The sequence below is a fragment of the Diadema antillarum genome, unplaced genomic scaffold (assembly GCF_040938485.1).
Source record: "Diadema antillarum isolate AM-2024a unplaced genomic scaffold, OU_Dant_1.0 seq00001070_RagTag, whole genome shotgun sequence".
Classification (NCBI taxonomy): Eukaryota; Metazoa; Echinodermata; class Echinoidea; order Diadematoida; family Diadematidae; genus Diadema; species Diadema antillarum.
In genome coordinates this window covers 73067-90584 of record NW_027271895.1, presented here as the reverse complement: position 1 = coordinate 90584, position 17518 = coordinate 73067, and the positions used below count along the sequence as shown (strand labels likewise).

The window sequence follows — 17518 nt, the reverse complement described above, 5'->3', positions numbered from 1 at the left end:
GGGGTTAAGAATGATAACTGCCTTGTTTGGTTATATCTTACAAAAGACTAATATGTAGAAGTTTATCAATAATGCACAATGAAAGATGATTAGAGGAATAGTAATAGAAATAATGGTCATTTGATCCAACAGCTCTTCAATGAGTATTCATATCTGAGTATTCATACTGAATTGCCATCATGAATGACGGCATCGCCTTAAAAAAAAAATAAGTGAATCATTACATGGGAAGCTTCTTGAGCACATAAAGTTGACATTACACGCAGAAGTCACTCTGGCGTAACTGGCAAGAAAGCATTGCTTTGTTACATATCTCTGAATCACTTGGCAAGAACGAGGAAGCAGCTGTGAGACACTGTGTATGCTAAACAGTTCAAGATATTCACACACCCTTGGAGCTACTGCAATTGGTCTAAGCAATCAGACCCACTGCAAAATTTGAGCACTGATTCTTGTGGCCCATTAAATACACAAGAGCATTTGTATGTGACAATCTATGAGAACTTTCCATACACAGTTGTAAAAATTTTGAGTTTAATTTCTGAAGGTTCTGTGATTCCTGTTCTCATGCATAATGTGTCTTGATAGCCAATTTAGTTACTTGTTGCACTAACTAGTAAACCCCCCCCCCCCAAAAAAAGGAGAAAGTTAAGATAAGGGAAGTATCACTTGATTGGAAACATATCAAGTATGCTGATCACATGCAGTTTACAAGCTTGACAAAACAATGTCTAACATTAAGGGCAATCCTTTTCTTTTTTTAATCATTCAGGTTGACTGCTGGTTAAATTGCTTGCTACTTGAGGAAACTTAATCACTAGAATGTACTATACATCATTGGAAACTCCTATATCCCCTTATCCTTTCAGCTTGTCATTTTAATGTCCTATATGATTGGTATTTGTTGGGAAAAAGAAGAAAATTGTCATTTGAAGGATAAGAGTGAAATCTGCTTACTGACTGACCACATTTAAGCTGAAAACAATATCAGAAGACACATGTTGATGGCTACAATGCTCATAAGGGGACTGGAGACATGATGTATGTTTTAAAACATTAATGACGAAAAAGAAAGTAAAATACATAATTGCAGATGATACATTTACAGTAGGAAATTGTAATTTTCTGAAACTGGCTTGAAACTCACTCCCTTGGAAGATAGATATGAAAGACCTGAGGCTATGTCAATGGCAAACTGCATCAGGAGAGGCATCAGTGGCATGGTGACGTCAAAATCAGGGACATGGAGTTTGACTGGTTTGTGAACATCATGGATTGTCTGGACAAAGACATCTAGTTGGACAGGTTCCATGGCTTCATAGACCAGGTAAACAGTATCTGATGAAGGAAAGGTTAGAAAAAAGTGAAAACATATTAGAATTCCTCTTGTGTTCCATCTGTGTAGGAAGAACAATTGGCTGATTGTTGACAAGTAGATGCTGGAACTAACAAAGAAAAAAAGTTATTGAAGCATAGTAATCAACAACAATACCAAATGCTAGTAATCAGTGAGATGTTATGCTCTGAATAATAATAAGAAACAAAACATGTTATCACCAATCAACGCAAGTGTGTAATAATATGTATCATGCAAAAGTCCAGATTTACATTTTCTGATAATCTAGAAATTTCCCTGATTTAACATCTTCTCAAGAAAATGGCTATGTACAGCATTTCATAATTAGGTGATCCATGTGAAATCACTGATCACCTACTGATTTTGTATGAATTCTTTATTTTTCTTTTTAATTTCTTTTTTTTTTTTTTGCACTAATCTTACGTACCCTAATGTTTTCTCATAATTTTTGCAAATTTCACAGAACTTTCATTACTTATTTTTGTCTATGTCTCAAGGATGAAAAATCTTAAAATGTCATTGTGATTGGTCAACCATGACACCATTATGAAGTAATTCTCTAAAATCACATTATCTCTATTTCCATTTTAAAATGTTATTTTGTCAATGAAACTTGACTGATCCATATCTCATGTAATGGTCTTTATTTTCAATATAAAATATTGCCACTATGTGCAAAATTCTGAAATGCTAAAATTGAGCTAGAAATCATTTTGCATGTTTCAGACGATTTTGAGCACTTAAAAATTTTGCATGCACATCATTTTTTTCCCCCATGAAATCAGCTTTGAATTTAATCAAGAATATTTCAGTCAAATTTCAAGCCTATCTCACTTGATATGATGTCAGATGGGCGCATCAAGTTGATATTCTGTGCGTATGTCAATGGTGATATAGAGTGTAACTATTAAAAAAAAATTCCTTTTCAAAAAATCTGTTATAGCTCATTATACCCCCATCTCACCAGTCGGCAATTCCGCTACGATCATAAAAAATCGACAAAGAGCGGCGGATCGTGGCTTGTTCACTTTAAATCTTCTCCATCGTATCCTGAGCGGTTCAGAAGTGTGGAGGGTAGCCACCATTGCCATGGTCACTGCCAAGTTTTGAACATGTCCAAGACTTCCGAAGCGAGGTCGCCGTGGTTTTAGAGCATATCACAATCCCCTCACGAGCGCATTAAAAGCGCCATATTTGTAGCTCTGACGGGGTAGCAACGTGTAAAGTGTAACTCAAACACATTGAAAGCGGCCCCCATCACTGATGAAAATAACCACATTTACAGTATTACGTACCAGGAACCATCCATGAACAAAAGGAAGTGATGCACCAGACCAGGAAGGTGGACATGGAGGAAAGTGGATAAAATTCCTTTTTTCATGTACACTCAGTATGAATCTACCCTGTTTATTAAATTGCTTGTTTGTCATATTTCATTGCAAGTCAATGAAAGTAAATTAAGTTGTAAATCTTTTCAAATATATCTTCATAAAATTGTCTCATTGTAGGATACGATTTGTAGTTTGATCATAAGCCATTTCTTTAATATTATATACACATTTTACCCTTTAAATTGAATGGTTAACTTAACGAATAGCGCGATTTCACATCAGGTTCTAACTGGTGTGTTCTGGAATGCTAAGATGTAAGGGTAAAACCATATTCTGCATATCCATGTTGGTTTGACACTGACATCTGACTGAAGAACAATCATGACACCCATTTTATACCCCAATCGCTTGAGATCGTTGCATAAGCCTGGCCAGGGGTAAATGTATCACTGTCGCTCCGATCGTATCATTGTTGTAGCGAGGTCTTGATAAGCATACAAATATCGCAGTACAGTTGGTTCAATCGCAGAAGCAGCACGTCTCATCGGCCTGGAAATGCGGCAACAACATGGCAGAGTCGTATTATCATCATGGCGCTATCGCCTACAGCGCAGGTTGAGCGTAGAGAAACTGTAGTGTAATCGCCTCGGAGGCCAAAAATGGAGACGGATGGCGACTGCGCCACAATTTGTAAATTTTTCACAGATCGCCATGGTCACCTTCCTAGTGAGATGGGGGCCTAAGGAAGGACAATGAATCCACATTTTGTTATATTCTGAAAGCTGATGAGTTGAGATGTAAGTAGTGTCTTCACGGCTGGCAAAATGATTTAAAGTTATCAAATTTACTCATGAAATTAAAAAAAATCACAATGGTGCCATCAGATTTTATTTTCCCCCCTTGGTTTCATGTATCTTCACTCCTCTCTTCTATCGCCATGATTTTCCAATCCTCAACTTCTCCCTCTCCCCCCTCTTGTCTATTTTATCTTTTTCCTCCCATTGATGTCCGAACCTTTTACCTGATTTTCAGTATTTCCTTTCTTACAACTCTTTCTGTCCCCTTTTTTCTTGTCTCCACTAGTGCAACTTCAACTTCCAGCTCTCTGCTGCCCCTCAATTGTTACTCTTTGCCTTCCTTATATTCTCCCTATATTGCTTCCCTCCTCAACTCTCTTCTTTCTACGATCTTCCTTTGTCAAGCCAAGATTCCAACAAGGATCCTCCCCTACTTGACATCCTCTCCTCTCTCCATCTCTTCTTTCCCTCTCCTCTCAACTTATCTCATCTATTTCCTTGATTTCATATCCTCTCCTGTTATCTCTCTCTCTCTCTCTCTCTTTTAATATGGAGCTTCAGTTTTAGTTATTGTTGTTGTTTTCTATGCCATTCCGGTATGAATTCTTTTTATTGTTATATTTGTCTCATAATGATGACATCTTTTTTTTTCTCAGTGGCCTCAGTAATACAAGCCAGGCTCTTGATTTAGTCTCCCCTACTTTGGCAATTATGACTCCACGTGTTGCAAGTGATGTTATTAGTATGCATTATTGTTTCAATTATTTTTGTACATAAAAATTGACAAAATATCATTGCAGAGTAATAATTGTAATAATCATTGTAACTTAGTTTGTTTCATACTTTTGTTCATATCAATCAATCAAGGACTACAATGATATACATTCACATGGTGCTACTGCAAACCATTCTCCCTTATTTGCTCCATCATTCAAACCTTCAAGCAACACATAAGCTTTCAAATTCATTTGAGTGTTTCTCACTTATTTTTGACTATTTATATCCAGATTTCAGTATGTAGTAGCATATCAAATTCTATATTGTATTTGTATGTAGTTTTTCACTTTGATGACATCATAATTGTGAAAAAAAAATCAATTGAAATTACCCTTGTAAAATTTGACCATTTTAAATGATATCTCTATGGCAGTCCATTTTTGAGGGAAATGTCGATTGAAACGACTATGGATATGAATTAAGCAGTAGCTCACTTATCCTTGGCTTGATTTCTCCTAGATTAACCCCCCTTTCAGACTACAGAGTTCTCGTATGGATATAGGACGAATGGAGATAGGACGTTTTTATGTGTCTGAATGCTCTTATACTGAAATGTCGTATCAATATATGCTGTATATCGACACGATGGTTTGAGCATCGTTTCAAATCATTATCCTACAAATGTATATCCATACGATGTATATTTGTGTCTGAATGCTCTCATATCCATACATCGTATGAGTATGAGGGGCTTATTTGCAGCGCGAACTAGCTAAATACCGGATGAATCCAAGGCAGAGTATAAACACTATGCACAAAGCCTGCGTATATTACGTCCTGCGCAAGGAAGAGATTCACGTCTACTCAAGAAATATCACTTGTGCGATAGGTCTGAATGCTCCAATATGATTGCCATATAACGGGGTGCTGAGTCTGAATGCTCTCATAACAAAACGTTGTATATCCATACGTCGCATGAATATACGATAACTCGGTGTGTCTGAAAGCGCCATTTGATAATTATATGTTGTAGCTATCCCTGTGGGCTATGGCCATTGATCATTGATTGCATAATGTAATTAAGTCTTAAGTTGTGGTTGAATGTGAAACTTGGGCATCAATTTATGGAGATTTTGTGCAATACACATCTTGACTCACAGAATAGGCAAAACCTGCATCCTATGGTACGCAAAAATGGTTGTTAAGTTCAAATCCCTGTTCTCTGATGAACATCTAAAAAATTGCATGGTCAGTTGCTCCCAATCGCAATTTAAATGGATCACCTACATGTAATTTTTCAGTCTTGACAAATTTCTATTAAGTCTAGTTTACATTATGATTTTCAATCTTAATGTGGAGTTCTGAAAAAGACTACTAAAATTTAGCATTCCCTAACTGTTTCTCCATTTGAACAACTTTGTGTTCTCAAACCCCAAAACAGAGCCCTTGGCTCAGGTGAGATATACTGCACTGAAAAATGTTTTTTAACTCTCTACGTGCCATGGTGTAAACCCCCTGAGTGCCACATTATTCTGAGACAGCAACATAGGCATGCTTTGGAAAACATTCTGCTTTTCAAATCAAAGTAACTTTTATGAATTTATGTTTTGTTTGGGCATGCAGTGAGTAAAGTTGTAGAAAAAATGCCACGCTTTGCTTTGATGTAGATTGTATGACAACTCTATGATTGTTGTTATTTCAAATGCCCAATACAAAGGTAATCATGTGATTGTAAAAGCATGACTTTTGCACAGAAAACAGTGACAGAAACTCAGTAGGGAACACCGCTTGCTAGCCAATCACCACATAGAATGTAAGCTATATGTGAGAGGAACAAATTCGCGAGAAATGCTTTCATCGTACTGTGGCATTTGGCAATTTATTGGTTTGGGCGGATTTGTGTGTTTGAGCAGAATGCGTGAAGTTGGCAAGCCGTCGACTGGGTCGGGCGTGTGAACATTACATTTTTCAAAAATCCAAGGAAATGACATCCTCACTAATCTAACAAAACAAAAAGTCTGAAAAGCCAAGAAGTTTCCAGAAAATAATAGTTGCTCAGGAATCAACAGTTTACATGATGAGATTACTAACAATAAGTTTGTAACAATTTAGATAGGTCTTCAATGTTATACAGTACCAGGTCTGGGGAAGATGGATTGACAAACATACTATTCCTTTGAGGGGAAGAGGCCAAAAAATTGTAGGTCTACACCTAAATTCATGCAATCATGATCAAACAGAATCTTGTGGTTACTACTCACTCAACTTTGTGGAAGCTCCAACAAGATTCAGAATGTTACTATGATGACCTAGTCGTCCAAGCACAGCAAGTTCCGCCATGATCTTCTTCCTTTCAGATGGAGCTATGACAAAAGAGTATTAAAAGGCTGAATCAGAAACACAGATACACACACACATTAATGTAAATGTTGATTGGTTCAGCAATCAAAAGAGGTTTGAATGCTGATGGCAAGACATAATTGTGACCGGCGACAACGGTCTCAGGCAAAAGTCGGGAATTTTAAAAATTCATTTTTTCATTGAATCACGTTGCCCATTTCCTAAGCTTTACATTGATATAAAACACTTGTATTCTCCGGTACTGTAAGTGGTCATATAAAGCGAAATATAACGCACTTTTTGATTTGTTAGCCTGACAAAATTGCGAGAAAACGGGCTTTGAAGATTCCCCTCATGCTCAAAGACAATGCCCAACGGCGATGCGAGGTGAGAATCACCCATCCATACAATGGTGCCAATCGAGATTAAGCTACGCCTCTAGCAACCATAGCAGCTTCTGATTGGTTCACTGAGAGAGTCAAATTTCCCGGGCACCTCTCTCGGCACTCAGTGTATGGAGCCGAATGCACAATGCGTTTCGCTCGGGTTTGTTTACCAGTACGTCTTTCAAGATGGCAGATACGATAATTACAAGCTGCTGGTTGCGTGTGTATGGTGCACGTATTACTCAATGGCATCCACACGCTATGCCTGTGTGTGTACGTCACGGGAGCGGGTGGCACCTTCCACATCTTTACAAATCACGTTTTCATAGCGGTTGATTTGTCTTGTAAATTTCGTCATTGGGACCTTTTCGAAGGCAGAAAGATGAAAAGGGTCACGCTTCCTGTTTTTTTTTCAAGCCCTGAATGTGTTGCATTGTGTGGTAGACAAGCGAACAAACAAACGAACAAACAACAAACACGACTTGACTTAGTTTGGTGCAATTTTGACGTTTACTACAAGTGTATTATTTGAATACTGGTCATTTATGACCACTCCTTTTCTCTCTTCTGCTGCCTTTTTGAGTCAACCTGCTGTCACATTAACTACAAGCACAATTAAAAAATCAGTTTCCGATCGTATGTTGCACGATTTGTGTGGTGATTTGTCACTCTGATACGCTTCGTATCTATCTATTTTACGTTAAGTTAGTGCTGTCTAGTGTTGCTGTTCACTTTTTGTTTCACTTCTGTTGTCGAACATTGCGGTAGAAAAGCTCGGATAGAAAGCGAAATGAAGACCATACACTAAAGACCGAGCGTACTGATATCTATTGTAGCAACAACAATGGAGCATGCATGCGTGGACAAAACATTTCCGACACGCTGCGAGGCATATCGCCGAAAGCCGAATTATGTAAATGTGTGAGACGCACTATCCAATCGCACACGAGATGCCTCGCTGTAGCAACACTGGGCATAGTAGCGCGGCGTTCGAAAGAAGATCGAAACTGACGAGTGCGATCAAACATAGGGTGTTTAAAATTCCATTTTCGGTAGGAAAAACTTAGTGTTATGCTGTGAAATTTAGTGTAGATGTACAAAACATATCAAAGATTCAATTTCTGAAAAAACCCAAAATCGACAAAAATAATGGTCAAAATCTTTGTACCCGGCCTAGGAGGAAATTTGTTCTTGCGAGTTTTGCCTGAAACCGTTGTCGCGGGTCACAATTGGTGGTGGTGCTACCATTAGGCCAAACTTCATGCATTCACATGATTTGTGTGGCAGCACACACACTCATACACATAAAACACATGAACATCCGATCATAACATCCACACATACATGCATGCCTATATGAACACGTGGCATATACAATATGGTTGAAAGTTTGGAAAATAAAAGCATATACATTGTAATTAGTAAGTGAACAATTCTGCTTACATTGTATGTCCCACAGGCTCCTCCTTCAGGCACAATTGTTTGAAAAGATGCAGCACCCATCATGCACATGGCCAAAGCTTTTTCGTGTTTTACACATACACATACATACACATGTATACCATGCATCACAATTTCCTGCAAAAGTTGAGTTGATTTTCCAGTGGACCTGAAATAAGCAGATGTTTGGTCCGCTTTGCTGATTTTAGGTTTGAGGCACTTTTTTAAATTATTTTTGTATAGGGAGCTACTCTTTTCCATATGTACATGTAGTAGGCTGCCACCAAGACTTGTTATGATAATGATACTACTATTACTACTACCACTTCTACTTCTACTACTGATAATAAATCACTCCTGGCCTGGCCACGCCTACCAATGTACTTTCACTGCTTTCAAGAAAGCTGAAGCTTCCATTATGAATTATTTTTACTTTTTCATGCAGCACTAGCAATTACTTCTCATGTTCAAGTTTATAACTGATGTACTCAACTTCTGCTTCTGATACAAGTACGAGTAGTACTGTGAACACCTTACATTGTAGGTACATTTTGTGAGGATAACTTTCTATGAATCAGAACATAAAAGACAATTTAAAAAGAGGTTAGATTCATGACTGAGAACCACAGCATTAAATTGGAATGCATAAGGTGTTTGGAATTCCCTCTTCACATACAGTAGGGTAGCAAAGTTACGCCTTTTCCCACAGTGAGCATTGATGATATACAATGCATTTGTTTTAAATGAAAGCAATATCTTTGCATGTTTTTAATATAACAAAATATAATCTGACTCAAGAAATTAGTGAAAATAAAATCACCAAGGAATATATTGCATATGTGCATTATAACAGTACTTTAAACACATCTACAGTCACGACTACTACAGCTGCTACCTTTACTATTACTACTGTTTTTACAGTCACTATTACTAATGATGTAGGGCGTAACAGTGTAGAAACAATGATGCCATAATACAATTAGTTTCTGTAGCTGATTTATTTGTGAATGTTTTCCTTATGATCACAGTTATCATTACTTCCATAACTAAGCAGAGAGGCAGTATAATGACAAAGCAACAACAACAACAAAATAAATCTTTGGACTTGAAATGTACTATGTGACTTACCAGGTTTCTTCTTGACGTCAACAGACAAGGATTGGTTGCCAATAAGGACCTTGCCAAAGAAAGTCTCTCCAAACTTGCCATATTGCTTTCTTTTTCCCACCACGAGCTTATCTAGGGGAATCTCCCAGTATGCTGGGCTATTTGCTTTCTCCTCCTCCAGAGTTAAAGCCATATGCGAAGTTGAACGAGCTGATGCAGGCATTGCCAGCTGTGATTCAAAGTCATAAGCCACATTGTCCTGTGAAAGAGATAACGATTTGGAACTTGATAAGGAAAGTTTTGATTTGCGGCCAAAGACCTTTGATAGGGAAGCAGGTTTACCAGGAAAGCTGCGAAAGATGCTGAAGCTTTGGAGTGAATTGTTACGTTTCATTTTTATGCTGCCTTGGCTGACTGGTGTGGTGTTTTGAGGCTGGGTACCCACTGGTCCTTGGGAAGAATCCGACAGTGGCATGTCATCAACAGTCATGTGTAACTGATGCGCTGTGTTACTCCTCACACCACTGTGTTTCTGGGCATTAAACCTCCAGGACATTACTGTTTCTTGCTGGCATCAAAGAAAAGGCAACACTTTGTGTTATCAAAAGCAACACTTCTAAATTTAGTTGTTTTTAAAGTTGAGTTAGACTTGGGTCTTCCAATCAAGTTTCTTGCCGTCACAAGCCAACACCCTAAGTTTTAGAATTCCTGTTCGTTTACCGCAACTGACTCCCATTGTCATGCATTTTCATTCCACAGAACACCTTCACATATGCTACGTAATCATATGCTCCATTGCTGTTCTCCCACTCATTGGCACACCTCACTGGCTTGGAGTTATTCTCATGCACACCCAAACTTTGTACACCATGGAGTTATGCCTGAACAACACACAAACGATAGTGCAAATCAATGAAGCATGTCAGTGCATGCATTGTGACTGAACAGAAGAATAATTAGTATCACCCACGTCTGAGAAACAAATTCTCATCATGCAGAATTTAAACCATATTACATTGTCAAGATCTGAATATGAACAACACAAAACCCTCTGAAATCGCACAGTTCATTGCACTCATCTTACATGTGTGTGTGTGTGTGTGTGTGTGTGTGTGTGTGTGTGTGTGTATCCCATTCCTTTTTCCTTCTCTTTCCCTTTTCTTTCTCTCCCTATTTTCTGTATGTCTCTCTGTATAAAGCTCTTCTCTTTTTCTCTCCCTCCCTCACTGTTTGCATAATCTCCTCTCAAGGTTCCCATTGTTCCTGGACAATACACCTTTTGCCTTGGACTATTTTGCAACTGAAGAATGACGAAGTACACAATGAGAACAAAAACCCAAAGTGACTGTATGCACTGCAGGATGCATTGCTGATTGTGAGTTTCACATGATATTGGGTAGGTTGGAGAAGTTGGATGCAACGTTCCTTTAACTATTGCAGGGATGGAGCAGGGAGGTGGGAAGAGAATGGAGGTTTTATTAGGAGGGACCCAAGCAATGTACACACTTGTATGTAGGGTCAAAGGGGAACTTTGTAAGGTTAAGTTTAGGGGGTTATGAATGTGTCAATGTTTTGAAGAATGATGTTGTAAAGGGTGTGTTTATTCGTGCTCACATTCTGATATGCTAGAATTGGCTACATGACTTTAGAATTAATAGAAATCTGAGAATGGTGGCCATAGTTGGCTACATATGGGGGAGGAGGTATTATGTATCACTGTTCATGTTACAAGATATTCAAAAGGAACCAGATTATGTTTCTGCAATACAGTCACAGAGTTAGCCTGGAGAATATGTGCTTACACAAAATAGCAAGTTCAATGTTAATATTTGTAAATACTAGAGGCATAAGAGCTAAAACTAAAGAATAGAATGTTTGAATGGATCAAAAGGAGATGAGGTTTACAGGAAACACATACCCACGATTGTAGTTCACAAAATATTGAGAAATGACACTGGGGTGGCCAAATGAATTGAAGTCAAGGGTCTAAGGCAAGCAATAGAAGAGGCATTCTTCTTTTGATAGTCTGTCGTTCTGAAGGAAAAATTGATCAAGTCATAGGTGATGATGAAGGATGTTACATTTTCTCAGAGGGAGTACTGTATATCTTTTCCATGACTTTGCCAACAGTATTGGGTTTCTTTTGTCGCCATTTTTGAATAGTAGTGTTACATTAGCAATTCTTCAAGACGCCGGAACGATACCACACGATACCACTGTCCAGTGACTCTTTAGGCCTGTCTTCATGTGACAAAGCTGATACTGGCTTTGTCGCTGACAGAGATACTCACCACCATTAACCCTAAAAAGACTGGGCTATTTTGGTAGCTCGAAAGACTGGGGGGGGGGGCCTAAAGGGCCCCCCTTAAGATCTCAGCCGTGGATCGCGCGATCGCCGCGAAAATTTGCACAATGGTAGTGTGCCATGTAATCTACAAGATCGTATATTTGAATTTTCCAAAATGGTCTTCTTTTATTTCATTTTGATTGATTATGCTAATTTATGCGACAAATCAGACTCTTTGATCTCAATCAGTAAATAAAGCTCCAAAAGTGCTCATTTTTTGTCTAATTATTCTTTGTGGCATTCTAAGCAAATGCACTTAAAAAAAATCGGTATCAAAATTAATTTCTTATTTATTCTATTGTTTCATGGATTTCTTATGTATTTCTTTGTTTTTGACGTTTTGTTTTTGTTGTTTTTTTAAACAAAATTTGTGGCAGACACTTTTTGAAGCATAATACTCCTAAAACAAATTAATTTTAGCCATTGAGAGTAGATATATGAACCATGTGAAAAAACTCAATTTGCATTGACTTTGTACACAAAATTATATTTTTGAGCCATTTTCGGCCTTACATGCATGTACAAAATGTTATGTAACTTCAGAACCGTACCCCCGGGTGTCACAAATTTGGTGTCAAAATGTGTGGGAAACTTGAAAGAAAAAAAGTCGTAGAACATCGTGGCGAGAGCATTGCGTGTTGCAGAGTAATTGCGCGAAATGTCGAGGGGGGGGGGCCTTTTAGGCCTCCCCCAGTCTTTTTAGGGTTAAGCCACATGTTAGCACAGGAATGGAACAGCATAACACAATTCATGTGTACAGTTGATCACCTTCCTGCAGGGTTTATTGTGAGAGTTCTTTTGTTGTACAGCTATGTTGAGATGTCCTCAGCTCGCACACAAGCTGTCTCCTTGCTCCCTCATCTGAGGAGCTTCACATCTCCACCTCTTTTATATGGTTTGGGACATTTCCCAGAGTGAATTACCAAAAAGTTCAGTAAAAATGTGCCGAATCCATCATCAGAAACCTTTTAGTTATACATTATTTTTATAAAGGGAAAGTTAGGATGAAAGGACCTGAGCTCAGCAAATCAGCATGTTCTCTCCTCCCCACAATAAAACAAATAGCATAAAGGTTTATAAAAGAGGACGTACTTCAATTCTCATTGAAAATGCCCATTGATATGACTGTGTTCATTGCACAATAGCTTACTTGTCTTTGGACAAATTTATCCAAAACTTTGATGTATTGTAGCAGATACTTTGGGTTATTTAGATGTGCACCCGCCCTGCATGATGGAATTGATGTCAAATTTTGACTGATACGAAAAAACGAGAAATAAAAAATGACATCATCAAATTTCAAACTGTTTTAAGCATATCTTACATATTTAAACAAAGGTTTCAGTACATTTTACAAGGCATTCATCAAAAGAAAGTATGCAATAAAACAAGTAGCTTTAAAAAATCTCTATTGTAGTTATAAAAGCTTTTTGATTTGATGACATTATTACTGTGAAAACATCGATTTACTTTCAGTCTGTAAAATTTGATTGATTTATTTGTGGGTGTCATCAAATGTCAAACATATCTGAGCATATTTTTCTCCTTAATGACTTATTTCAGCCAGATTTTCAGTATTTTTAGCTTGTGAAATTCTCTACGGAAATTGCAATAATAGCATTTTAAATTTGATGTCATCAGTGCGAATACATCAATTGACGTCAACCTTGTAAAATTTGATCATTTGATGTGATAATGTCTGGAATCGATTGCCTCAAGCTATCCATTACATTTGAATATTGACTGCTTTTAAAGTTGAACTAAAGACTCATTTGTTTATCCACCATGTTTGATGAAACTCTGATTTGTAAAGAGATAAAAATGAAATTTTAAACCTTGAATGCCCTTTAGGGCTGACGTCCACTAGAGCCCCAAAAAGACTAAGAAAGGTTGCAGAAGCAAATTATGCCATTTCGGCATTCTTACTGCGTCAGACGCAGAAAAAGTGTGTGAATTAACTTGTCCAAAGACATTACTAGGAATCTATAAGGACTGACTGCAGACAAACATAAGAGTGTCCTAGAAATGAATTGGGAAGGGCATACAATGCTGCAGAAAAAGGTGATTGTAGCAGGACAGTGCAGACACATCAAGGATTGTACAGTAGGAGTGGTCAAGTCAGGGACTAGGACAATCAGGATGACTTTGCGACAACCATTTGACACACACAGACAATATGAGGAATTATCAATTCAATCATAGTTTATTTCCAATCATCTATATCATCTATATAGGACGTTTTAACAGCGCATTAAAAATGCGTATTGCAGTCCGCTCAATTTTTACCGTTCAATATCAGAGCATATTGAACGAAGCGCATAGGCCAACGTGCTACCGTTGTTTTTTGCTGTTCAAGATCACACCATATTCAATTCTGTCTCGTCTATTGCACGAGCGCTTGCTGAATGCGCAATCGCTTGCTACTAGTGTGCGTCAGTTTGTTACAATTCACAAGCGTGCAAACATCTTGCTAGCTGTTTGTTTCATACGCAGTTTTAGGGGCTTCCCTTTTTCAGCGCTGGGATGTGACTGCCGAGTCAACTTCCAAGATGAGTAGAAGCCGGGTAATTTTGTGCAGTTTATGCTAGCTTTACTTGATTGTATAGATGATAATAATTATATTGGATGGCCTTGATTCATGGAATACCAGGGAATATTGCACTCGTTAGGGTCAATATTGCACTCATCTTCGATTCGTGCAATATTGGCCCTAACTCGTACAATATTCCCTGGTATCCCATTCATAGCCATCCAATATTATATAAATATAATGCAAAGTTATTTGTTCCCCACCAACTTAAGTCTCTCCCCTCCCCCTCTCTCTCATTAGCCTGCTAGCCATCGTGTCCTGTTTACCTTCTTCCCCTTCCTCCTCCTCCTTCTCATAATCCTTGGCATTGCTACAAGCCTCAGACGATTCAGGCATTGGGGCATCGCTCACCTCCACGGAACCGAATTTTTTGAAGTCAATTACTTGCCATGGCTGCTGTGTCTCAGTAGTGACTATACATGTAGATTAACTGATTGATATGTGACTCTGCATCACAAAACCACCAAATAGTCGTCAGACATGAATTTTTAGTTCAGGGAAGATTCTGAAATTACAGATTTTAAGCTTAAAAATGATGTAGAACTCAATATAAATACAGATTCCGGAAAAGTATTTATTTACTGAGAAAAGAGGCTTTGGAGCTTGGGGTCTGTACAAGTGCTTAATCTCACCGTGCTGAACTATGTGCAATACATGGGACATGCAACAGGATGTAAAACTCTGTAGCAAACACATTGAAGAGATTATCAGATTAAGCTGAAATTTTACTTCAGAAATGTTACTATGCACATTTTACTTATGACTGATACCAACTTTAAATGCAGTAGCACTATTCTTTGAAAAGTCATCAGCACTGAAAATTAGGAGTGTTTGAAGGGTTTTTAAGAAATGAAAGAGGGCCTCTAAAGACATCCAACTAATCACACTATTCTCAAAAAAAGAAATAAAATAAAATAAAAGTGTTTAAAAAAAGGGCAAACCAATCACAATTTCCCATTTGTTTAATGATCTCTTTCAGAAAATATAAAAAAAACCCTGAAGATTGATAAGGTTCACATATTTCAACTATTTGAGACCTCATGTAAAATCAAGGCATGCAACTTTTTGCTTGTGATGCAAGGTCACATATCATTAATGTAACAGATGAAATGAAAGAAATCTTGAAACTGAAAATAAACTCAGCAGAAGCTGAGGTACTGTGGTCTGATTCCTCTTCCTTGTAGAAACTGTGGACAAAGAATTAATATTCATGATCTTCTTCATCTGTTTACCCCGGTGAATATCAAAGCCACTACAGTGGACTCCCTTTATAATGAAGTCCTCGGGACCGGCAGATTTCTTTCGCTACATGTATTTCGAAATTATTTTATAACCGAACAAATAAACAATAAAAGTACACAGAGTGGATAATGTTGCGGCCTAAATTTTTCCTTCGTTGTAACTGCAATTTCGTTATAACTGTGTTTGTTATAACGGGAGTGCACTGTATTTACCATTTGCAGATTTAAAAAAAAAACCAGCTTTAGTGCTTCAAATACTTCTAAAATGTGAGCTATGGATAGAAACAACCAATATAAACATGTTAGTCAGTATAATCAATGTTAAGTATTGTTAAATACACGAAACATAAACTATAGTATTATCAAAATCATTTCTGGAATATTATATTTGTGGCTTTACTGCGAAATTCCTATATGGTAGGACATTTTGTGATACTACTGGACTATACACTTGTACATAAGCATCAAATATGAAATCTCCAATATTTTTTTTTAATCACTGCTCCCAATGGTAAACAGTGGCTTTATTAAGCCACTATTAACCACTTGCAGACAAAAGAATCCAGCTCTAGTGCTTCAAATAGTTCTACAATGTGAATTATGGATAGAATCAACCAATGTAAAATGTTAATCAGTATGATCAATGTTAAGTATTGTTAAATGTACAATAAGTAAATTGTAGTCTCACTACATTCACTGGTTCATAATCAGAGGGAGAGATGGTGATCTGCAAGGTTATGACAAAAATCAACGGGTCTCTGGGCTTCATGTTGTTGTTTTTGTTTTTTCATTCATGTATACTTTGCCACATTTTTATTTAAAGAAAAAAAACCTGAAATATTTCTCCTTCATTTGTTTGCTTCTCCCTTTTGCTTGCTTTTAGCATGTAACTTGAGTATTGAGAGGTGAGCAGAAACTCAAGGTTTGTCTTCTGGCACCATCCCCCCCCCCCCCCCCCACCACCACTCTCACCCACACTTTGCTAAAAAAAAAAAGAAAAGAAAGAAAGATAAAAGCCTATGCCTCCCTGAGGGTTTTGCTTAAAGACTCTTCCAGTCATCAAGGGAGGGGGGTGGCCTTAACATTTGCCCTTGATCCCCCCACATTTCTCCCACAGCCACCCCGCCCTTAAAAAAAAATACAGGAGCCCTCTCTGACAGGTACACACACAAAGTCACTCACACATTTACCCTTGATCCCCCCCTCCCACCAACAACTATAAACCTGACATTCATTTGACCACAGGGAACAGCATAATGGCCAGAGGAAACAGCAAAAACCTGAGCCTGATGATATTAACCAGAGGAAATATATTTAAAGAAAGCAGTGGACCTTGGTTCCATATTGTCAATGTTTCTGTCAATTGTTATGTGAGCTGTAATATCAGTTATACTTTATGATTCTGGGACAAACTATCAAACCTTCAAAGCGGAAGAATTTGAAAGAAAATGAAAAACTTTTTGGGACACTTAAGAAAAGCGGCTGCAAAAAACAGAGCAATCACCTTCAATAAAACAAGGAAACCCAAACATATCTATGGATTGATAAAAAATGTGGCAATATTAGTAGAACACATCGGTGAAGTTTAAGGCACATCAGACAATTCGTTCAATAGTTACGATTTTTCAAAAATTTGGTGCCTCCATTGCTGGATTAGAACACTACAACATTATATGATGTGATGTACGGATAATATTTTGTCACTCTTCCTGCATAATGAAAGAGTACTTGACTTTCCTCTGTCAGAAAGCAGGGGAACTAATGCTGCTCTTAAAATATGTCAGCAACAAGTCATGCTGTCAAACCCCCGTTTGAGGCGAGACCCCATCGCCAAACGAAGCTGATGGGGTGCTATACCCCCCTAA

General features: G+C 37.8%; 1 protein-coding gene across 1 annotated transcript in view; it reads right to left on the bottom strand.

Moving 5' to 3' along the window:
- LOC139743338 (uncharacterized) overlaps positions 1-17518 on the bottom strand; it is a gene marked incomplete at its 5' end in the record, with an annotated part of 200183 nt that overhangs the window by 116210 nt on the left and 66455 nt on the right. Inside the window, 3 exons of the mRNA XM_071653828.1 lie at positions 1148-1338; positions 6464-6565; positions 9497-9734. Coding sequence (XP_071509929.1) covers positions 1148-1338; positions 6464-6565; positions 9497-9734 — 531 coding nt within the window. The remainder of the gene's footprint in view (positions 1-1147; positions 1339-6463; positions 6566-9496; positions 9735-17518) is intronic.